The following is a 24,884-nucleotide window of genomic DNA, read 5'->3' on the forward strand; positions in this document are numbered from 1 at the left end:
TTTATTTATTTGAATAAGGTTAACTGATACTTGCTTTGGTTTCATCATGATCCTCTGCATTGTTAATTCTGATAGTTAAACAAAAGGGAAGTTGAATACTCTTGCTTTAACTCTGGGGAAAAGCATCACTGGCTTATCTCTATCATATTGTATGTTAACTCGTGGGTTCAGGTGTCCTTTGATACCTCAATTTTTGAGGATTTTCCAAAGCATTTCACTATAATCTCTTTATTAAAGATGACAGACACCAAGTTCCTAGAACTGAGATTGTGTTAATTAAATCCTAAATTAGGTTTTGCATTCTATTACATACTATGTATGTGGATTTTGACAGGGGTTACATTTATGTATTAGAATGTTAAAAACAGTTTTTAGAGAGTATAAGTACATGAGGTCTTAGCAGACTTACTGAATCATAAATCATTTCTCTGGGATCAGGCATAATTTTGAAATGTCCCCTAGGTGATTCCGAAGCCTCCTCTGGTTAAGAACCTCAGACATAAGCAGGGGGATGTGTGTGTTTTCGGTCATGTCTGAGTCTTTGTGACCCCATGGACGATAGCCCACCAGGTGGCTCTGTCTGGATTTTCCAGGCAAGAATACTGGAGTGGATTGCCATTTCCTTTTCCAGAGGATCTTCCCGACCCAAGGATCAAACCCATGGCCCTGGTGTCTCCTGCATTGGCAGGCAGATTCTTTACCACTGCACCACCTGGGAAGCCCTAAGACATAAGGAATAATCATTGAATCTTACTGAGGTCTTAATGTTTGGCACAGTAGTCTAGTCCCAGGGGACAAAATACAGGGAAACCTGTTATTACCTGTGGGACTCTGTTTTGAGTGAAGGAAGCAAGCATATAAATACATAAATTGATATTTGTCACCCTGTATAACTTTTCAAAGTTACTATAAATCAACAAACATTTATTTAAGATAAAGGGAATTGTTATTTAAATATCAGATTTATCCATTATTAAAACTAGATTTGTCTAAATATCTTTCTCCACTATATTTTGTTATTGTTGAGTATGTTTTTTCATTTATAACTACTTTAGCCCCCCCTTCCAGAGACAAGCTAGTATTGACAAAATTAATTTTATTTCACTGGAAATTTTGTGCTCTTGATCTAGTTTTGCTATCCAGTTATATAGTGTAACTAAGAATGGATGCGTTTAGTGAGTTTATTATTTGCCAATCTATGTTAGATGAGGTTTGGTCTCAAAATGGTACCCTTGGCCCTGTTATGTGGGGAGGGTAAAAGTTCAAAGAAGTATTTTATACTTGCTCAAACATCTGATTTTTATCTCCAACTATACTGTGAACATGATATATCATTTAGAGACCTCGAACCAGCTTTGTTTAAATTTGTTGTTTTTAACTTTTAGATCTCCTTGTGTTTTACCACTCCTTGGTTACTTGTTCATGCAATACTTCACATTAATTCTAGTCTTGTTATAATTTCATGGCTAATGTATAACTGGATGTTTTCAACTAGTGGGCTGATGTTAATTTTGTCTTCCCTGTCTTTGAAATGCCTTATTTGCTTTCGTAGTTCAAAGCGTAGAAACTAGATTTGGTTCTGTGTCTTTACCCCCATTTAGAGATAATGCTTACAAAAGAATAGCTTTGAGTAATCTTAAGTGAGCTACTTTAATGGTGATTGAAAGAAAGAAAATTATAGTATTATTCACTCAAGCCATTCTTTGTACTTTGTCTGAATGAATAAGCATACTTGTCTCATAATTATAACTAAACAGGAAGTTAATTTCTTGTCAGTGATGTAATGAGACATGGTATGCAGCACTTATCTCTTAATCCTTAAAGTAAAAGAAACTTTTCAGAATTTCTCAGAAGTTACAAATCCCAAGCTAAATTGACTTTTAAAAGGGCTACTCCTTCCATATATGAAATTGTTCAGACCTGAAAATCTTTTTGCCAAACTCCCTTCTTTTGAAATCACTTCCAGTAGCCATGCATTTCTGAAATATTTGTTTTTCTTCCTTACTGTTTGTTTCTATGTACAGTATTTAAATTTCACAACATTGAAGTTTAAAAATTTTTTGTTTACTTCATAGCAGACTTGATGTTTATAAGAATTAGAGCAATTATTGTCTTACTAGTTGGGCAATTAATACTTCATGTTGACCTTTATCATTGGTCTGAGGATATACCTTTATATTTGCTAGATTGTAAAGCCTCTTTGAGGGTGATTCTTATCTCAAAATTTCTTAAGGCACTTATTCTCTTTGCTTCCTACATCATGCCCTCATCTTATCCATCTCCTAGGGTAATATTTTATGTTGGTCAGTATAGGTTTAAGAGGCAAGATCTGTCTTTATCGTGTGGATTTCCATGGTCATACAAATCTTCAAGTGAAAGTGTTGAAAGAAATTGGCTCTTAAATAAAATACAAGAAATAGCTTATACTAAGGGAATGAACTTTGTTTTCCCCAAATTGATGATACAAAATGTGTCTGTGCTACTTGAGTCATTATGACTTTGATGCAAAATGGATGGCAGAGATTGGAATAACATGATTGTGGAATGTGGTGGTAATTATTATACTTAGTATCATAATTATTGTACTTGACCTTACCACAGTAGTCATCTGAGTTAAGTTTTGCCAAGTCCTTGAGAGAATGATGGAACTAGACAAACTAGAAAAGGTTATTTAGAAAGTTACACCTCAACAGCAGAATTGATTAAATAGGAACTTTGTTTTTGTAAATGTTGGCTTTGGTTATGTTGCTCTAATGAGTAAGTAGTGGTGGTCATTAAAAGAATGTTTAGTGGAATGCATAAATAATAGTTACTGGAGGTTTTGAATCTTACTAATAACTCATCCACCCATATGTCTGGTCTATAATTTGGTTATTCATAATCTTATTTTTTCAATTTATAAGCTAGAGAAACAAAAGCAAATATTTAGCATTATGTTTAGACTTCTGCTCTTAGCCAGTATCTCTCATCCTTCTCATGTTTTACCTCTAATAGTCAATTGTCAAAAATACTGTGTCCCATGATGATAGAAGCAAAGATCTTCCTCAAAATAAACTGTAGGCTTTTGAGTCCCACATAAACAATGGTCAGACTCATTACTGTTTAATCATGTACCTCCAGATGAAAACACTCACTGGCTTAAGCTATACCTGTTGGTTGGCTGTTAGAGAAAAGTCATTGACTTATTTTTCTGTGGGTCTATTTAGGCTTTTAAGGGAAAGGAGAAGCATATTTCCCAGTGGGAGAAGGCCTGGATTCTCACACTGCCAGGTGTTCAGGAGGTCTCAGGAGAAGCAATTCAAAGGGAAGTGATCCTCAAAGGAGATTTCCCCACAAGAGCACATCATGGTGAAAAAGTGTCTTTTTTTTTTTAATGGACAATACAGTTTTCAGCATTGTGCCCTAGTTATATTAGGGGCTTCCCAGGTGGCATAGTGGTAAAGAATCTGCCTGCCGATGCACGAGATGCGAGTTCGATTCCTGGGTTGGGAAGATCCCCTGGAGTAGGAGATGGCAACCCACTCCAGTTTTCTTGCCTGGAAAATTCCACAGACAGGAGCCTGACAGGCTGCGGTCTATGGGGTCGCGAAGAGTCAGAAGCAGCTGAGTACACACACGTAAGCATACGTAGTTAATATGTTGTTGATCCATCTTAGTGCCCTTTCAAGGTGAGTGAAGCCTTTAGCTAATGTGTGCCAAACTCCCTGCCCCCTATTTTCTATTTCAGTGATCTTGATAGTTGGTAAAGAACCCACCTAAGTAGTGCTTTTCTCTATGGTCTGGAGGTATGGTCAAAGTACGAAGACTTCGTTGGTTATATATATGAGCTGTTCTTTCTGATTCTTGCCGCTGTTCCTCTTAAACTACTAAGAAGCAAAAAGCTGACAATTGAAGTTTTTCGTATAATTTTATAAGTTGTTTTTGTCTCTAAAGCCTTTGAAACCTTTAGGTTCTAAAGTCATTTTGTAAGGTGAACAGCAAAGACAAAATAGCTTTTGAAAATTCTTTGAATAGATGCTACATTGGAAACTGATCTCAAATCCAATAAATACAGTTCTTGCAGTGCCACAAATAATTGTTTTCTTACTTGACTTTAAAGTCCACATAACTTGAAAAATGGGTAACCTAGGCTCAATCTGAGTATAGTGAGATACAAACCAACGGTGAAGAAGGAGAAACAAGAAAACACCAATTTTCTGTGTCTTGTTTAATTTGTGGCATTTATTCCTTGAGTAAAATGAAGAGTTGGGTTGGTGGGATTGAAATTTTTGTCTCCAGTTTGCAAAATACCGTGTCAAAGTAGTCATTAACTTTAAATACATCTTTGGAGCAAGGACACTTGAGAAGGTAGCCTTAAATGTATCTCTAGACCTATCTTTTAGGTTGTCTAGTAGATAACACTGCTTTGCTCTCCAACCAGTCCTGAAGCTCAGCGTGTCTTACATTTGGTTTGATTCAGTCTTTGCTTTCCCCTCTTAAGGGGGCACTAATGTAAAATGGATAGAAGACCTATTTCCATAAGATTGTAAGGGTAAAGTGATCAGTGTGTTAAGATAATTTTCATCCTTGGTGACTTAAGTTTATGTTCCTAATGTAGTTATCTATTCATCTATCCTTTGTAGCAGGAGTTCCTACAATATGTGGGTGAGGATGGTCTTTGATATCCCGTAAGTTAAGTAAAAGTTATTGTGTGGGCATCTGTATTAGGGATAGAGGGTCAGCAGTTCATCAGATTATTAGAATTCCTAGTCTTTGTCACAAATAATGCCATGTACATGGCTAGGAGTGTATGAAAATGTGAAGAAACTACAGAAACCAAATTTAGGATGGTCAAAAAAATTTAGGATAGTCTTGTTAACTTGTCAGGGAAAGGGATGGGTATGTGGGGAGTACATGAAACATCTGCAACACTTAAAATCTGAAGATCTAGAAAGTCAGTCATTTCTAGTATACTATTGCTGCTGCTGCTGCTAAGTCACTTCAGTCGTGTCGGACTCTGTGCGACCCCATAGACGGCAGCCCACCAGGCTCCCCTGTCCCTGGGATTCTCCAGGCAAGAACACTGGAGTGGGTTGCCATTTCCTTCTCTAGTGCAGGAGAGTAGAAAGTGAAAGTGAAGTCGCTCAGTTGTGTCTGACTCTTAGCGACCCCATGGACTGCAGCCCACGAGACTCCTCGGTCCATGGGATTTTCCAGGCAAGGGTACTGGTGTGGGGTGCCATTGCCTTCTCCAATACTATTGCTGGTACATCAAAAAATTCAACCATTTGTCTTGCTCAGAAAGCGATCAATGGCTTCGCATTGCCTGTGGAATAGGCTTTGCCATAGTATTCAAGACTCGAAAGATCCAGCCCTGATTAACCTTTCTAGCCATATCTGCTACTCTCTTAACCTGTACCCCACTGTGTGTCTGGTATACCAAACTACAAGCAAGTTTTTTAACATCCTGTTTTCTTTCACTCCCCTGGATTTTAATTTCTCTATCTTGAATGCTTATCCCTCTATCAAGACCGAGCTCAAATATCACTGGTTTAAACTCAGGCAAGGTTAATGATAACCGTTTCAAAATTCACAAAGCAGTTGAATGCCTTTTAAGTATTCAGGTTGTTTGAAACGTAATTTTTTAATTTTTTTATATTATGTCTGCTTTCTATTAGTCTGTTGGGGAAGGCATTCATGGTCTATCTTGTTATTTTCAGATGTAATATGCTTGACACCAAAAAGGCAATCTCCATATAAATGAATAAATGCTTTGGTGAAATGTGCTAATATTACGCTTTTTATTTAAAAATAGATTTTTCTTAAGCTTCTGTCACTGAAAGTTTAGCTCTTTACCAGGTAAGACACATGATTTCTTTCTGGTTCTCTAGTTTGATTTTTCAACTTGGCTTCATTTATGTTTCTTACACATGTTACAGCCAGATTAAAGCAGTACATTGTATTTTCATGGGATAAATGTGTATAATAGTAATAGAACCCAGGTAACACTCTGCTTAAGATGGTTATCTCTATTTTTTTGTCCCCCTACTTATTGGATTTGTTAGGAGAAAACTGGAATAGTTAACAATCAAAGCAGTAACTGTAGGAATTAGAGCAGGCTACAGCCTTAGGAACTGAAATTGCGTATCTGTATGCCAAGTATGTCTTTTTTAATCTCTGCTGCCCAATGTGGCCTCTTTTTCTTTGGATTCATCATGTAATTTCAGGGCTTGTGCCTGCCAATAGCTCTGGGTCACATCCCTGCAGCTCCTGATTAGAGAAGGAAGGAAATGACCTTTCCAGTTTTTAGCTTCAATTTGAAAAATCTCCGGTAGGGATAGAGGGACAGACTGATACAATCAGGTTCTAGCTTGCGTTATTTCCAGCTCTGAGCTAACCACTGAAGCTGAAGGTATGAAATTCTATGATTATCCTTTCTGAATAGTTGGTTAATGGTAACTAACAATCACCCAACACTACAGTCATACGTTGAGAGTAAGAGAAAAACATTTCCAGAAAGGGAAGGTGGTTTGAGCACACTTCAAAATGCTGCATAGAAGAGCACCTGAGATGACTTCTTAAGCTTTTCTCATGTTTTTTCACTGCTCAGATATTTTTATGTTTTGGTGTCATGAGAATTATTTGGTATCTTTGAAGTAAGTCTTTGTATTTATGTAAAAGGTATTTTGATCCTCAAAGTTCAGATGTTAAAGTGGATTTTGGTACATAAGTTAATTGGCCAAATAATAGATCTTTGAGTATTAAGAGATGTCTTAGTTATGGAGAACTTGGAACATAAAGCATTTACAAATTATCTGAGGGGAAGAAGATCCTGAAATTATGGGAGTGAAGAGCTGAAATTCAGTGCTAACTTTTCCTGAAATTGTTCATTAACTCTAAAGGAGTGAATACTAACACATAAAGGCTTGGTGATTCAAAGATGTCCCTGTGCAGGAAAACTGTTTCAAAATATCTAATTAGTCTTTTTTCATAAAATGTGCAACTTTTAACAGGATATAGATATATTCCAGGTCAACTGTAGATTCCTGAATTTTATTATGAAGGGGTTTCAGCATCACTTCTGTAATGTGTTTAAGTACATAAAAGTACATGATTTGGGGTAGATCTGTGTAAGAAACTAATGTTAGTAATATTTGAATGCAAATGCTTACTAGACATTTTTAGATAGAACTGCATGAAATTGCAGTTTCTGTAGTTCAGAAAAGGTCAAGTATTAACAATTTTGTGTGATTCAACCTGGGCTTCCAGGTGGCACTAGTAGTAAAGAATCTGCCTGCCAGTGTAAGAGGCATAAGAAACTGGGGGTTCGATCCTCTGGGTTGAGAAGATCCCCTGGAGAAGGAAATGGCAGCTCACTCCAGTATTCTTTCCTGGAGAATCCCCATGGACAGTGGAGCCTGGCAGGCTACAGTTCATGGGGTCACAAAGAATCAGACACGACTGAAGTGACTTAGCACACACGCACGCAGTCTGGTAAAATGGTTTCTTTAAAACCACATCCACAAATAGTCCCTGAATTGCTGACCTGTTATTACTAATGTATATTGTAGCATGAGCCAGACAGTTGCTAGATGATTATGTTATAGACAACTAAGCATAATCACACAGGCAAAAGATTTAAATGAGCTAAGGCTATAATAATGTAGCCTATTTATAAAGCAGATTGATTTTGTTTAATAAATGAGCCACCTATCCAAGAAATCTTGCCTTCCAGATGGGTAGTCTGCTTGCTAAGTACCTAATACATTAAATACCAGATAGTGTGCTAGCATACTTTTACCTCATTCATCCCTTCAAAACTTCTGTAAAATAGGCATTTCTATTTTAGAGTGAGGAAATAACGCTAGGACATAGTGGGTCTAAATTGGATTAAAAGTGAGACTCCACTATGATCATGTTGAGGGAGGAACATATTCATCGTCCTTATTTCATGTTGCTGTGTTTGAGCATTTGAGTTGTATGCACAAGTTTGTATTTGGTTTTAGTAGCATTTTTGTGTTAATTGATTGTCGTATAGGAAAGCAGTGAGGGTGGTTCAGAATAGGTACATTTTTAACCTTAAAATAGACTTTTTTGGACCCTTATGATCTTTAAGAGGAAATCAGACTGCCTAGGTTTCTGATTTATCTTTTTTTCATTGAACCAGTTAAACAAAAGAACTTGTTAAAGAAGTTTGAGACATGGAAAAAAATTCTCTTTGTATCAGTTAGACTGTACTGGATTCTTAACTACAGTGCTTTATGGGAGTTAATCTGGCCTATGACAGAGTCATCTGGATAGTTGATTAGTTCAAGTTGCCAGCATTATTTAATTTTCTCAAAAAAAAAAAAAAACTGTGGTTCAGTTCTAAGCTAAAGGGGTGTGTGTGCGCGTGTACTCGGTTGTGTCTGACTCTTCAACCAGTTGACTGTATAGCCCACTAGGCTCCTCTTTCTGTGCTTAGTTTCACTTGTGGGGTTTTTTGTTTTGTCTTGCTTTAGCTATTTGCTTAACTCTGGGATAAGGGCTTCTGTGGTTCCTACCCTTCAGAATCAAAGTGTTTAGAATTAATTTTCTCTAATATGTTGAACATATGAAATAAATTTACATAGGCAACTGTAAAGGTCTGATCTGAACTTCTCATCCATCTTCTTAAAGTTGGCTCCTGGCATTCCCTGGCTGTCTTGATAAACTTAAAAGTAGTTTAAGTTTCAGAAGCAAATTGGCAAAGTGTCTATCAAGGCACTTTTCTGTATAACTTAATACATGTACAGCACAATAATTCTGCATGTATAGTGCAAAATGATTACTCTTAAGGACAATTCTTTATTGACACTTTTTTTTAAACTGGAATGAATCTAAACTCACATTTCTAAACAGTTGACTGTTTTCTGAAGTGCATTATTTTGACCGCGTAGTAAAGGCACATACTTCTCGTTATCTTCCTAAAGTGTATTCCCTGCCTTTTCTTTGAAGTCCATTATTGTCCATGTGTGCTCAGTCACTAAGTCGTGTCCCACTCTTTGTGACTCCATGGACTGTAGCTTGCCAGGCTTCTCTGTCCATGGAATTTTTCAGGCAGGAATACTGGAGTGAGTTGCCATTTCCTCCTCCAGGGGATCTTAACAGGGTCTATAAATTCCTATGCTGTAGAAATTTACATACTGGTATTTAGAGATAAGGCTGTATCATAAATTTTTTAAAAACTTGTAAAAAAGCAGCTTTGTTTTCTTACAAGATTATCCCTATGGGTTATACACAAGTCATGGAAGGGTTAGATACACTTTGGGAATTAAGGTCAAATGGAATTGTGGAAGCTCTGTATTTTGCTATGTGCAAACCACTTTTCTACCTAGAAAGATGGATTGTTCCAGAGTTATACTCAATGTTGAGTGAAAGACAAGGTGTTGAGTATAGGGATAAGGAGATCAAACCAAAAAGGATACTTACCTGGCCCCATGAGAGATTTTTTAAGGAGAAAATGAGGTCACTGGGTAGTGTGCTTCAGAAAGAACAGTATTTAAGAAAGTAAGGGCCTGTGAGATGGTCTGAAAGTTCAGCAATAATATGAATGTTGAAAACTGCCCTAAGTTCTTAACCTAGGGAAGTATCAGATTACAACATTTTCATTTTGTAGGACAGCTTTTGTTCATGTACAGGCACACCTTGAAGATAATGAGGGTTTGGTTCCAGATGACTAAAATAAAGCGAATATCACAATAAAGCAAGTCACACGTATTTTTTATTTTTGGTTTCCCACTGCACATAAAAGTTATGTTTACTATAGTCTGTTAGGTGTATAGTAGCATTATGTCTTTAAAAATGTACATACGTTCATTTAAAAATACTGTATTACTAAAAAACACTAATCATCTGAACCTTGAGCAGGTTGTAATCTTTTTTCTTTAACTGACATAGGGTTTGAAATAGTGCAAGAAATTATCAAAATATGGTATAAAGACAGAAAATGAGCAAGTGCTTTTAGAAAGAGGGCCCTGATAGCCACAAACCTTCAATTTGTTTAAAAACAAAACACCCTCCCAACCCCCACACAGTATCCATGAAGCATACAACAAAACAAGGTATGCCTGTGATGGAAATTCATATCAGTGTGTGTGTATGCTTTCATGACCCTTAGCCAAGATGATTGTTCTGCTATGCGTCTATAAAATAACTATGCCTAGTGTGTCCCAGGAACTGGACTAGGGTTGGTTATGTTTTCATTTCTTATGAAATGTATTGTTGATGTAAATTGTGATTATATGTCCCTTAAAGAATGGTGTGAAAATAACAAAGCAGATGACTCTTTCTGTTACGGTCTTATGACCCAGCATTTTCTATCTTGGTGTAGGAACTTAGTGATTTGGCCCGTGACCCTCCAGCACAATGTTCTGCAGGTCCAGTTGGGGATGATAGTAAGTAATTTTCAAGTTTGATTTTTTACCATTAGTTTCAAAAAAGCTTGTATATTTTTAGACAATAACAAGAGTATTTTCTTTTTCTAGTGTTTCATTGGCAAGCCACAATTATGGGACCTGTAAGTACTGATAATGAAAAGCAAAGATTTAATTAAAAACGCAGCATTAATCTAGTTTGTAGTTTTTAACTAACTCTTTATAGCTTTATTTCATTACATTGTAATTCTATTTGGGATATGCCATAATTGTATTGCTTTTGAAAGAAACTAGTCATTTGTTAAGTACAGTATTCCCTGGGTTCTATGTTTAGCATTTCTGTGACCTGTCAAATATCTCTTCTAATTTTCCCTCATAGCAGTGTAAAGTATTGTCACAGAACTTGCTGATTTACAGAGCCAATTAGTTTTCTGACCATATCATGGTGTTACTCAGAGACTCTGAATGTGTAACTGCCTAAAATCTAGCTTAATTGTATTATTTTGATATTTTGAGTTTTTCTAGAACTTTAGTTTCATATAAAATTTGAATATTTTTAGGTAGAAAGTGATATTTTGAATACAGCAAAATTCCTTTCTATCCTGGGTAGATAAGAAACTGTATTGCTGGATAATTGAATATTCAGAATTATGGATACCATCTAAGAATTTCACAGAATTAGAGCGCAGTAAAACATCTTGGGGTAAGACTGTATCTTGCACAATACTTAACATTTTTTTTTTAACTTGGAAGGCACGTGAGGATTTCTGTTCTGAGTTGTGTGTTTGTTACTGAATTTTCTGCTTTCTTACCCCTTTTGTATTTTAATTTCAATATAAATGGCAATAATGTACTAGGTGAGATAATAAGTAGTTCATAATTATAAAAGAGGAAATACCCTTGAAAAGTTAGCCAGAGGGTGGGTTGGATTAGCACATGTTTATTTAACAGTTCTGATTATAAATAAGATGGAAGGGGATATTTTTAATAGTTCAAAGTATGTCTGGATTATCCTAATGAAAACTACAGAGTCAGGATTGTTTCCAGTTACCTCCAGGTATATTTTTACTGTTTTAAGTGCTTGCTTTTGTCTAATTGGTAACAAAACTGTGATCTGCCACTGCTTTATGCTTCCCACCCCCTTTAAATATACATATTTATGTGACTCATGGCTGACCCAGTTTGGCAGTGTTTTATTTTTTATCTGCACTGCATGACTTGGGGGATTTTATGATTTCCCCAGCTAGGGATTGAACCCGTGCCTCACTTCAGTGGAAGTACTGTGTCTTACCACTGAACCACCAGAGAATTCCTGACCCACACAGTGTTTTAAAAGTTGACAGTCTTCGCATAAAAACCTTCTGACTAGGCTTAGGATGGAATAGCAAGTGCTTCCTTTTTTTCAGATGAGATGTGTGTATCTGCCACAGTCTACCAAGTCCACTTAGGCACTTAAATTTGCAACTTGTAGAATTTTCCCATTATAGATCACCAGTTTTCAAAGCACAGAATTCAGTACAATGCCTTGCCATATCTGAACCAAATAAAACTCATCTTTGATTCGGAGGTGCTTTAAGATACTCTCATGAAAATGAGTTGTCAGTACTAATAAAGCATGAAAGAGTTGGTAGTCAAGACTTGTGATTGGATGGTGTGTGTAATAAACCAGTTATTTTAAAACAGTGTTATGTTTTTCTGCTTGATTTTTGAAACTGCTTTTTTTATTTATTCCCTTCCAAAAGTTCACCTTTAGTAAATCAAAGTGAAGCATAATTGAGGAGCTCATTAGTAGTCTTCCATAGAATAGGAAATTGCTTATCTGAAAAAATTTTGGGGTGTTTGATTTGCTTTTATTTTCAGGAAACATTTTTCATTTATTTCATATATATATTTCAGATTATGGTTATTTTTTGCTAATTTTTTTTCCAGCAACCTGTTAATATAAAGGATAGCAATTTTCTTCTTTCAAAAACAAATATTTTATTTTCAGAACTCTACCCCTGATTAACAAGAGCAAAAATTATGTTTATACCATAATAACATAGTTCTGCTTTCGTAACATTAGCCTCTGAAATTTACTGGTTTTCTACGGAAGTTAATTCTCATTTTTTGACAATATCAGGAATGAGTCAAAAGTTATAAAAACTCACCCAAAATGCAGATCTTAATCGCGTTTCATAAGTAAGCACCTAAGTTTCGATGTCAGCTTGTACATGGTTAACAGTTACCCTTACTATTAAGTATATCAATGAAACAAACCATGTTACTTTGACTTTTGACTGCATCTTTGTGACAAAACATCACAGTTTGATTAGATAATTTTATTTTGTTAGTAGAGTTACTGTTGGATTTTGGTGGAGTATAGTAAGGAAGTGCTCTTGATGATGGAGCAAAAACACATGATTCTTAAAACCTGTGTGCTACCTTATTCTTTCTGAAGACAAGATACTTTGGATCACACATGCTGATAAAGCTTTGAAAGAATTGGCAGACCATTGCGAGTTACGTGGTGTTTAAATTTTGTTGGTTATTTTGTACTAAGGGAAATTTCTGTAACAAATTGATGCAGTGAGAAGCTGCTTAATTTCCTTACCTGTTTCTGATATTTCTGTGCTTACTTTTTAAAATTGGAAATGGAGCTGTTAGAAGGAATTTTGAAATTATTTTGAGAACCACAATAACTTCATTCCACCTAATCTAAGATAAATAGTCATTCACATATTGTGTGTGTGAATAATGTAATTGTTGGCAGCCTGAGCAGAATCAGCTACAAAAACTATCTGAAGTAAAATATTTGGTCCATATGAAATGTTTTATTGTTACACAGGGGTGAATTTTTCAGTTTATGTTGACTATTACGTTTTCCCTGCAAAGGCTAATAATACATGAAAACTCATCTTTAGTACACTTACTCTTTAAGGAGCTGTATAGTGTAAGAGGAAAATTAAATGTTAAATTTTTGTTGAATAATAGTAACTATACAGAGCAAGATATTTTAAAAGGGCAGCCAGCAGTTTGGACTCAGGGAGGACTGTATTATTTACCTTTTAAAAAACATTTAAGCATCAGATGGACCCTACAATATAGGTAGAATCCTGTGGGTAAGGAAGAATATTCCAAGTGTAGGGGAAAGAAATATGAGAAAAATGTGAAGCATTATTTACTGTGAAGTAAGAAACGTATTCTGGAGAGGAGGTGAAAGATGAGACTAGATTGTTGGAAACCAGATCATTAAAGCACAGGAATTTGAACTTCAGTCTTGGCAAGCTGTGCTTGATTTCAAGCTGGAGTTAACTTTTATCTTGAAAAGACCACTTCAGCATTAGGGTGAGGCATAAATTGGAGGGGAAAACCAGAGTGAAGGCAGGAATACCAGTAGTAAACCATTGCCATAATGTAGACAAAAGTTAGTAAGATTTTGAGCTAAAGCAGTGGATACAAAGGAGAGGACTCCAGTTCAGAAGACTATTACGGATTTTTGAGATTTGGTATCTACTATGAGAAGATGGGAAAGAATCAATGATGAGATCCTAGTTTGTGGCTTGACTATTGTGGTTTCAGTTTGAGACATCCGAGTAGAACATACTCAATAGGCATTTGAATATATGTCCTAGAAGGAATAACTATACTAAAGATAGATCCTAGAATTACCAAAATAAGTGTGGGACAGGAGATAGAAGCAGAATATCAGTATATCATTGTTGCCTTAGGGGAAGAGTACAGACAGACACTGAGGGAGGAGCAGTTTGGACTAATTGTAGCAAAACCAGGGTAGAAGGTTTCTTAAGAAGAGATCCGTTATGTATTATTCTTCATTTCTAAGATTGGCTCAGTTTGTTTATCAAAGTATTCCTTTTTGTTTTTCTTGGTATATTTGTTTGATTTATGGTAAATTCAAATGTAGAGCCTTAGTTTTTAGGTGACATGTTTTGGTTATCTTTAGATCGTGTATTGTTTTTACCAGTTTTTCCTCTTTGCTGGAGTTTTGGTGTTAATTTATAACATTGAAATATTTTCATTCTATAAGTTTTTTTTTTTTCTTGAACAAGTGAGATGAAATTTGATTTTGACTAAATCTATTGTTAGACTACCTTTAAGAAGCAGTCAGATATAATGCTTGATTGTATGAAACTTGGAATGAAAGCTTAAACAGAATTTTTGAAATTAAGCTTAACGAAAACATGTTTTCATTAAAACAGTTTACCCTTAAATTGTTAACTGTACTCAGTAAAAATGTATCTTCCATATGAGCCTATTTTATAAAAGTGTTTGCTATTTGAAGCATCTATTTCCAATGAATAGTCATTATTCAACAATGATATGTTAATCTAATAAATTTGGATCACATTCTTGTGTCTTTGATTTTTCTGTACTTCTCAGATGCTATTTTGCAGTCTTAATTTTCTTGAATTAGAGTTTTGTAGGCATTATGAAGCAGAGGGACATGGAAGTAGGAAAGACATTCAAATAGTAGCTCTCCCATTAAGTAGTATGTATCTTTTAACTTGATGGTCAGTAAACTGACCATGCTCCTTTAAACGCCAGGTATATACCCTTGTTCATTTCTTCATAATAGCTTATAAAATTTCACTATATATCTCTACCAGACTGTAGACTTACCAAGATGAGAAATTATTCTGTGTCCCTTTCACTTACCTAGTAAGTAGAATGGAGTTAGTAATTCAACTAATGTTTATTAATTTTACAGAGGGGTGGGATTAAATGAGCTGTACTACAGTGTCAGCCCTGCCAAGGTTATTTGCCTCGCATAAGGAGTGGGCATAATACAATAAAAGGTTCATGATAGCACTGTATACATCCTCACTCAAATGGAGAGGAATAGGTATTGAGATTTTCAAACACATTTGCAGGTTGACTCTGCATATCCAGAGGCAATTATGCAATTCCATTAAAAAAAAAAAAAAAAACTCTTTGACCTTAAAATCCTTGACCATATCACTTTCTTTTTATTCTTTGATATGTTGGTTTTCAGAATACCTGGGTTTGAATCCTGGTTTTATCTTGAACAAATTGTATAGTTCACTAAGTTACTTTAAGTCCTATTTTATTTACTCATGAAATGGCAACAGTGATATCTTTTTCTTGGTATTGGTTAAATTAAATGTGGAATACTAGTAAGTTTCTCCCAAATGTTACTTCATACTAATGTTATATGATGTTTATTTACTGAGGAGTTTTTCATACTCAAATTACAATGAGCAAAACATTTAAGGAGAAAAAGTACTGCTGTAGCTTGAAATTTTATATCTTCTGTTTCAAGTGTGCAAAGCAAACATCCCAAGTCTTCCAAATCTAGTAATTTTATGTATTGACTTACTATAAAGAATTTAGTGGTGTGATTTTGAAGAAAAGACTATCATGGTTTTATTAAATGAGAATTTTGAGGGGCCAATTGGGAACGAAACTTCTTAGAAACTTCCTTTATTTCTATTCTACTTCCCTTACTGAGGGGAGTTTTTCTGGTTTGGCAGTGACCAGAATAGCCTGTTAAGGTACAAAGTTGTTTGTGTATATGTGACTGTCATTAGAAGAAATACTCAACAAATACATGTACACTGTATTTTCAGATTATAATTTGATACATTATTATGTAGACTTCATTGTTAACTGTACTTTATGAGAACTAGGATCTAGAACCTTGTGTTTCTGAATAGTTTTTCTAAAATTCTTAGACTTCATGTAAAACAGGATCTAAATTACAATTCCTTATTCTATAGTAAATATTGTGATTTTTCACTAATAAGAACTTTATCATGGAATAATTTAGACTATTTTCGTGTAAATAGGTAATTTTGCTTCATATTAGAGAAATGCTTAGAAAATAAATGTTAACATGAATTATTTAGCATCATTTTAAATAGCAGAGTTAAGCATATTTTTCTTTTCACAGAATGACAGCCCATATCAAGGCGGTGTATTCTTTTTGACAATTCATTTTCCTACAGACTACCCCTTCAAACCACCTAAGGCAAGTATTCCCCCCCACTCCGAAGTCTGTAAGTAAAGATTTGTATTTTATTCCAGAGGAATAGAACATTCCTAGACATTAGGGTTCTGATTAAGTTAAGGCTAAACTAGTGTGAGTGTATAATGAATAAGAATAATTGGGGCTTGAATGCATATACTGAATTAAATCACTGATGTTGAATGCTATTAGCCTTAGTTAAAAGAAGAGCTAAACCTGGATTTGAACTTTGTAACTGAAGTTAAGAATTGCCTTATCCTTTATGTTGCAAGGCTCAAATACACCATGTGGAAGCATTTTTCCCACTTTATTGTGCTTACACAGATTTGGATCAGTAACTCTAGTGTCTTAAATACTAGCCTTCCAAATACTCACCTTCATTGTGCGTTTTCACATGTTGCTAAAAAGTATACCATATTTGTGTTGGGATTTAAGACTACAATATATTTTGGGCTTTGAGTTTGCACACATAAACTATCTTCACAATTCTGTTACAGGTACAATATGACAGTTACTTTAAATGAAGATACTTTTGTGATATTCAAATGTGTGTTTTATGTACAGTTGGAAATGGAGGTTCTAATACATGCCTTTGTACCTTGATGCCTTAAATGAGCTAGTCTGTATGCTTTGGTCTACATCGGAAAGTTTCTAATTTGTTAGTGAATCCTGAATTCCCTTCAAGTTGCTCCTTTGATACTCATGCTATGGTAGGGCCAAAGTTAACCTTCGAAAAAACCCACCATACCACTGATAATAAAATTTTTGCCGCATGGTTATATTTTCCATTTTAATTAAAAAGAAGCCCCTGAAGGATCTTGGTCAGAATATAGGTGCTTTTATGTGTATAACTTTTAGCTATTATATTTTTAAAATTTTTAACTATTTTAAGTGTAGCTACAGTTTTTTGTCAAAGTTTACAATGCTTGTTTTTATTTGGGAAAAATAAAGTTGTTTTTTTATTTTAGGTTGCATTTACAACAAGAATTTATCATCCAAATATTAACAGTAATGGCAGCATTTGTCTCGATATTCTAAGATCACAGTGGTCTCCTGCTTTAACTATTTCTAAAGGTAAAATACTAGCGGCTTTGATTTTTCTAATAGTTAAAGGAGTTTCATTTTTGAGCTGACTTACCTAAGTATTTTTATAATGCCAGCTTTTTTATAAAGATGGAGAAAAGAACAAGAAGTACATGCTTTTTGCTTTTAGCAGTATTGATTAAAGATTTTGTGGGAAGAAGTTAACATTCAGATGGAGGGGGCCATTATTTGCAAATAACAATAGCAGCATTTAATAGCTTTCTTAGTATATTTTTCAATCCCAAGCCACTTGTACATCTCACTCACTTGTTGCCATTTAGCAAAAGTGGTATACCTAAAGTTAACAGAGCTTTTGAACTTGAGGTTTCTTATGGGAAAATTCTGATTTCATTTTCCTGTGTTTCTTATTTTTTAGATAAAAAACCTTTTTAAGAAACCTTTAGTTAAGTTTTCATGTATCATGGTAGGTTGTTTCCTACCTAATAATAGTCTAAAATGCATAGTCTTGGGAAAGGTCTCTAGATATCTGCTCTTCTACTATAATAGGGATCTGTTGTGTGGCATCTTTAATAGGTTGTCTGGTTTCCACATTGGTGTTCCAGATGGAGATGGAATATCTCTCCATCTCTTTCAAACAACTCTGGTGGCTTTTATGTCACTTTTACCCTACAAATAAAAATCACCTACCACAAAGCTACTTAATGAGAAGGAAGTCTGCCTTTTAGTGATTTTCAGTTTTTGATGCTGGCTTATTAGGATTCCTTAGTACACAAAATGAGTTTTTAATGTTGCTAATTATGACTGTATTTCAGAAATTTGAGGATAGCAGCTAACTCTAAGCATTCTTATTTTTTGGCTGAATACTTAATGTAGCATTCCCCAGATTATTTCTTGAAATAGTTAATAGTGTTTTACAAAAAGTTTTATTTTTAGAAGTATGGTAAATGCCAAGTGAAACAGGTTTTGTTTGTTTATTCATTTGTTAAGTCAGGACATCAAGCCTTTTGTGTCCTTGTACAGTGCATTTGAATCTCTTTGAAGGGACTGTCTAGCATTCCCAAAATTTTGTTTGATTAATCAGAAACACTTGTGTGAGGAGTGGGGACAATTTGGGTAAATGCTGCTGTCGTTCTTTTAGGTGCAGCATTATTTTAGGCCCATTTTTCACCCCCCTGGATACATTCAAGTTTCTTTTCAGGTCTTTTCTTTTCTCTTAACACCAGGCACCTGGTATGAAGAAGACTTTAATACTATTTTCCAGGTTTGTTTGGTTTTACCATCATTGGGAATGCACTGTAATACTGAACACTGTTTCTGTAAGTGCAGATTTAGTTTTATTTCTGATCCTGCACTTGAGTGTAAAGTTCTATTTTCTGTAATTATTTTTTTTCATGGTATTGCTATTATCTTCAAGGATTGTCGTAACCACATTAAGCTTTTATATCATAAACTTTTTATAAAACTTTGCACAGTGGCACATAATTTGTATTCACAATGAATTAGATACATATTCCTAATGATGCTTTACATCTTTTAAGTTAATGTTTTGAATAGGTCAGAGTGAGAGCTGTAGCTGAAGAGCTACTCAGTAGTAGATCTTGGTGTTTTTTTTGTTTGTTTTTTAATTTAACCAAAATTCTTGGATATGGTCTCTACCTTATAAATTCTGGGAGATAAAACCTGTAGTCATTGGGGCAGTTGGGTGTTTTTGTGAAACTCCTCCGAGAGTAGGACAGAAAATGGATTATTTTATCAAGCTAAACAGCTAAGCATGTATTGCATAGCTGTACTCTAATTTAGAGTCCCCACCACCACCCCCCACCTCCCTCCAGCCATTACCAAGAAACTCCACTTCACTATTTGAGAAGGTTCATATAGAGAAGTCCCTGGTGGTCCAGTGGTTAGGACTCTACACTTCCACTGTAGAGGATACAGGTTCCGTCCCTGGTCAGGGAACTAAGATCCCGCATTCAACGTGGCGTAGCAAAAGAAAAGGTAATATAAATTAATACGGCATCATTTCACGATCTCAGAACTTCTGAATTTGGCAGATTTTTGTATCTAGTCAGTAAACTAGCTAACAAATATCTATTTTTAGGATCTCTCAACTACCAGGAACTTGTCTTGTATGAATCAAAATCTCTATAAAGCTTTGTCTTATGGAAATTAAGATAGAAACTAATCCTCTTTTGAGGATTGAGGTTTATATTATAATACTTGTTTTTAAATACTTTTATTCAACCAAATTCCCAGTGGTGGGTAACAGACATTTGTTTTCTTCCAGTTCTTTTATCCATTTGTTCACTGCTATGTGATCCAAACCCAGATGACCCCCTAGTGCCAGAGATTGCACGGATCTATAAAACAGACAGAGATAAGTAAGTATGTAGTAATTTGAGAAAACAATATAAAAAGTGGCTTTTCTTAATGAGTTAGTATTATATACTTTGCTGTAAGTTGTGGCATGATGCCAAGGAGACTTGACGCTTATTTCTGGTAAGATGGTAGTTGAAATGTGCAGAAGCTAGTTATTGAAATGTAATTGGTTTTTTGTTGGTTTTTTTTTTTTTTTTTAATTTCCTAGGTTATGTTTTCTTTTTCTAACATGTTCAGCAGTTTATCACGTTTAAGTTTGAGGAAGAAAGGTGTTTTTTCTTCACCCCAATCACATTTAAAATGAGAAAAATATTGGTACTATTGTAAAAATTTAGTCTAAATATTTTATATATTGAATTCTTTATGTACAACTTTACCATTATAATTTCCGTATGTTATAATTAATGCTCAGTATACTTGTTCAATTAGGTACAATAGGTTAGCAAGAGAGTGGACAGAGAAATACGCTATGTTGTAGGGTAAGAGGATCTGCACAATATGGTGCGCTTATTCATGGTACTGCCAGCACATGAGTGCTGCATGCGTTAAGGCACTATATTAACTAACCAAAGGTAACTGATGTGGCAGTTTCTGAAAACTGTACACTTAACTGCTTGTTTAGCGTGAAAGTATACCCAGCAGTCATTATTGCTTGAGAGTATTTTTGCATGGCAAAGCAGAGTTTATATAGCACCAGTAAGAAATGAAAATTTTAGTATCTTTTTCAAACTACTATAGTATTTAAATTTTAACTTTTAAAGTTGGTGTATTTTAAACTTCAATACTATATGGAATGTGGTAACTTAGTTAAAATTTTGCCAAGAGATAATAATGTAAGGGATAAACACTTTTTAAAGCCTCACTATCTATACTAAATGTTCATTACTGACAAGCATGCATTAGTGATAGCTATACTTTGTGGCTACCTGTATGCTAAGTGAAACCTTTGCTTTAAAGTGCTGGCTTTACGAGAGGTATCCTTAAGTGAGGTAACCACGAATTGGTAGAGAAAGAACTTAAAGTTAGAAAAATGGTTGAACTATGTTTAGTTCTCGGTTTGAAACGAAGTTAGTACTTTTATAGAGGTCAAACTGTAAATATAAATCAGTTCTATGTCCTTTTAGATATTCCTTTCTTAAGGTTATCACTATAATTTTTGTTCTGTGGCATGGTAGTAATAGGGAGAAATTGATAGCATTTTATCAATATTTGTGATCTTCCTCAGCAGGAAATATCCTTGCTTGTGTATGAATTACTGTTGATCATGTTAAACAAAGATGCCCCTACTTGTACTCCTCCTAGTTTCATCCATCAGGTCTCAGGTGGGGTTTGTTCATTGCCAGCCGCCACCCTTTAAAAGTAACAGATGATTTTGATTAGCACATATAACTCACAGCCCACCTCCTCTTAAACATTACTGCTTTTTTATCATCTTCCCTAGTGTCTTAATCTTCTACCTATGCTGAAGTCTCAAAGGCATTTTCTCTTTTAGGTAATATCCAGGGTGAAGTAAATTATCATGAAGTCCAGGATTCAGATAAAAATGTTTATTAGTTCATTGCCCAGTCTGGCTTTCATGGGAGTTTCTATAGATCTACAGATAAGTGCACTATTCTGATAATAGGTCCATGGCAAATTGTGAGAAAAAGTTAACATTTGTTGGAATGTATACTAATTGTAAAATTTCTAATAGACCAGTAGCTCAGTAGTAGGAGAGAAAAAAGGTCTTTGATTTTTGCTAGCCTATCTGTATGTTTATTATAATATTACTTTGAGTGATTAGGACACTCACCATATTGAAGCATAAGGGTCTTGTTTCCTACAGTGCTTTGAGTACCAGTGTTTTTTCTTCCTTCTTGGCTTTATCCTAATCGTAGCCATTAAAGATGACTCCATGATAAGTCTAGAAATAAAATACTCTTTCCTTACCTTTTAAGTGTTAAGAATTATTTTAAATTTTTAAATAACATCTTTTTTATTTACAGGTACAACAGAATATCTCGGGAATGGACTCAGAAGTATGCCATGTGATGCTACCTTAAAGTCAGAATAACCTGCATTATAGCTGGAATAAACTTTAAATTACTGTTCCTTTTTTGATTTTCTTATCCGGCTGCTCCCCTATCAGACCTCATCTTTTTTAATTTTATTTTTTGTTTACCTCCCTCCATTCATTCACATGCTCATCTGAGAAGACTTAAGTTCTTCCAGCTTTGGACAATAACTGCTTTTAGAAACTGTAAAGTAGTTACAAGAGAACAGTTGCCCAAGATTCAGAATTTTTAAAAAAAAATGGAGCATGTGTATTATGTGGCCAATGTCTTCACTCTAACTTGGTTATGAGACTAAAACCATTCCTCACTGCTCTAACATGCTGAAGAATCATCTGAGAGGGAGGGAGATGGATGCTGAGTTGTCACATCAAAGGAAGCAGCATTATTCTAGCAGCATCCATTCTTGTTTAAGCCTTCCACTGTTAGAGATTTGAGGTTACATGATATACTTTATGCTCATAACTGATATGGCTGGAGAATTGGTATTGAATTTATAGCATCAGCAGAACAGAAAATGTGATGTATTTTATGCATGTCAATAAAGGAATGACCTGTTCTTGTTCTACAGAGAATGGAAATTGGAAGTCAAACACCCTTTGTATTCCAAAATAGGGTCTCAAAACATTTTGTAATTTTCATTTAAATTGTTAGGAGGCTTGGAGCTATTAGTTAATCTATCTTCCAATACACTGTTTAATATAGCACTGAATAAATGATGCAAGTTGTCAATGGATGAGTGATCAACTAATAGCTCTGCTAGTAATTGATTTATTTTTCTTCAATAAAGTTGCATAAACCAATGAGTTAGCTGCCTGGATTAATCAGTATGGGAAACAATCTTTTGTAAACGCAAAGCTGTTTTTTGTATATACTGTTGGGATTTGCCTCATTGTTTGACATCAAAGATGATGTAAAGTTCAAGAGAGTGAATATTTTGCCATGTTCAGTTAAAAATGCGCAGTCTGTTACAGGTTGACACATTGGTTGACCTGATTTATGCAGAATTAATAAGCTATTCAGATAGTGTAGCTTTAGTATGCTGCACATGATACTGGCAGCCTGGGAGTTCATAGATGGACTTGGGACCCAGCAGATTTGAAACATGTATATGGAGTTTAAGAAATTTATTTTCCAGGTGCAACCCCCATCTAACTAAATTTTTTCTTCACCTTGTACGCTTGACAGCTGAAAAGACCATAACATGGGAGTAATAATGGGTCAAAATTTACAAAATAAAGTACTGTTTTGGTGTGGGAGTTGTCATGAGGCTATGTTGAAGTGACTTTAACCATGTGGGATATTGAGGTTTTTTTAATGGATTGAATATCCATTAAAATGGATTTGTTCAGCCATTTACATTAATGAGCATTTAAATGCAACAGATACCATTTCAGGTGACTTAACGTGAATGAATAAAAGTCAATGCTATTGGATTATTTTTTGTTTGACAAGTGCAATCTGTGCCACTTAATGTAACTTCTGTAGTAACAAGGGCATTATCATTCTTCACCCTTTCTAATTCTGACCCTATAGTTTTATTACTTTTTCCTAGTTTCTTTGATTTGTCCATTGCTTTCTTATGGTCCTGTATTCAATTTCTAGCACATCTGTGATTTTTCTCCACTTACACATATTTGCACTGCTTACACTTATGTGCAATCTTACTCCTTGTCTGCACACAGATGTGGAAAGCTAGATATAAAATAAATGTTAAAGCTTGATTTTTATAAACATTTTAATATGTAGTTTGGACATGATTTATTGAATTAAGGTTCTTTAAACTGAAAGTGAAATGCATGCCTTCCGAAAATGTTTTGGCTTTGTTAATTCTGTAATAAGCATTTCATTGAGAAATATCAATCCAGTTATACCATTTTCCAACGAGTGAATTTTTCATTCTATCTTTGCTTTAAAAATAACTCAAGGGTACATATTATACTGTTAAAACTGTGTTGGATTCAAAGTACAAATAAGTAAGATACCTCCACAAGGTAAGAAACTTTTTGGCTCTATTTTTAGGATAATTACGAGATTCCCTCAAAATAATAGCTTTTATAGTAGGCATATCATTTCTTGAAAACCAGCAATGAATAAAATATTTGTCAGAGCTGGATTCTACTTGGCTTTCAAATTGACCTTTTTAGCTATAGATAACCCTTAAGTTTTTATAGAGATGACTTCCTAAAGCTATTGTCATAATGATTAATAGATGTGTCCAGTTCTCTGTATCTTTGACTTGATGCTTTCTATTTTTCCTATGTCACTTCTAAGGGAACAAGCCATAAAGGCTTCTCCAGGTTTAACAGAACAGTAAAAGTACCTGGAAAACCAACATTTTTGAATGTATGAACACTGGACTTGAGATCATCTGCAGTGAAACCTTCTAAAGAATCCAAGAATTTGTCCTTTCCCCCATATATACTAATAGTGCCATGTATAGCACTGAAATGATGATTAACATTAAAAATTGATTTTGGTTCTTCCTGTTTCTTACATCTTTTAATGCATAATTAAGTTTTAAATTATGTTGTTTATCTTAACCTGTGAGGATTATAGTCCAGTTGACGTAATGGTAAATTACATTTTAAGTGACTCATTCCTGGGCAAGTTTGCAATGTGATAATCAGATTTAAAAGAAACTACTTGGCTTTCTTGTGTGGGTGTACTCACAATTTTTTAAAAGTATGAACCACAGTTAACTGGTGGTCTCAGGGGTAGTGAAACACTCACTTTTTTTTTTTAATGGTTTAGTTGACATACTTCAGATATTGACCATCCTGTGTTAGTGATTTTCGAAGTGACTCAGATTAGCCATGGTTTGTGTTGGCGTAACAAAACTGTTAAATGATTGTTGATTATAGTTTTAAGTGAATTTGTCTCTATTTTATGAGGAACCCAGTGCAAGTCACTAAATATTGTCTAATAGTGACATCGGCATAACACTTGTAATAGCTAAGGTTAATTGAGCTTCAAGAATTGTTACCATTAAAGTCTGTGTTTAAAGACACTCTGGTCTTACTTGGTAATTCCAGCTAACATGAAATTCACACT

General features: G+C 34.7%; 1 protein-coding gene across 10 annotated transcripts in view; it reads left to right on the forward strand.

The window, feature by feature from the left end:
* UBE2D3 (ubiquitin conjugating enzyme E2 D3) overlaps positions 1-24,312 on the forward strand; it is a 29,606-nt gene extending 5,294 nt beyond the window's left edge. For 5 of the 10 annotated variants that reach the window (XM_027543948.1, XM_027543947.1, XM_027543950.1 and 2 more), the window contains exons 3-9: positions 10,331-10,394; positions 10,485-10,516; positions 16,285-16,362; positions 17,328-17,433; positions 19,688-19,781; positions 20,209-20,258; positions 21,765-24,312. In XM_027543948.1, coding sequence (XP_027399749.1) covers positions 10,331-10,394; positions 10,485-10,516; positions 16,285-16,362; positions 17,328-17,433; positions 19,688-19,781; positions 20,209-20,257 — 423 coding nt within the window. In that variant the 3' untranslated portion in view covers position 20,258; positions 21,765-24,312. Of the gene's footprint in view, positions 1-5,822; positions 5,839-10,330; positions 10,395-10,484; positions 10,517-16,284; positions 16,363-17,327; positions 17,434-19,687; positions 19,782-20,208; positions 20,259-21,764 lie in introns of those variants that run through there. The other 5 variants (XM_027543954.1, XM_027543955.1, XM_027543953.1 and 2 more) reach the window with 2 other exon arrangements.
* The last annotated feature ends 572 nt before the right edge of the window (positions 24,313-24,884 follow it).

The sequence above is a fragment of the Bos indicus x Bos taurus genome, chromosome 6 (assembly GCF_003369695.1).
Source record: "Bos indicus x Bos taurus breed Angus x Brahman F1 hybrid chromosome 6, Bos_hybrid_MaternalHap_v2.0, whole genome shotgun sequence".
Taxonomy (NCBI): Eukaryota; Metazoa; Chordata; class Mammalia; order Artiodactyla; family Bovidae; genus Bos; species Bos indicus x Bos taurus.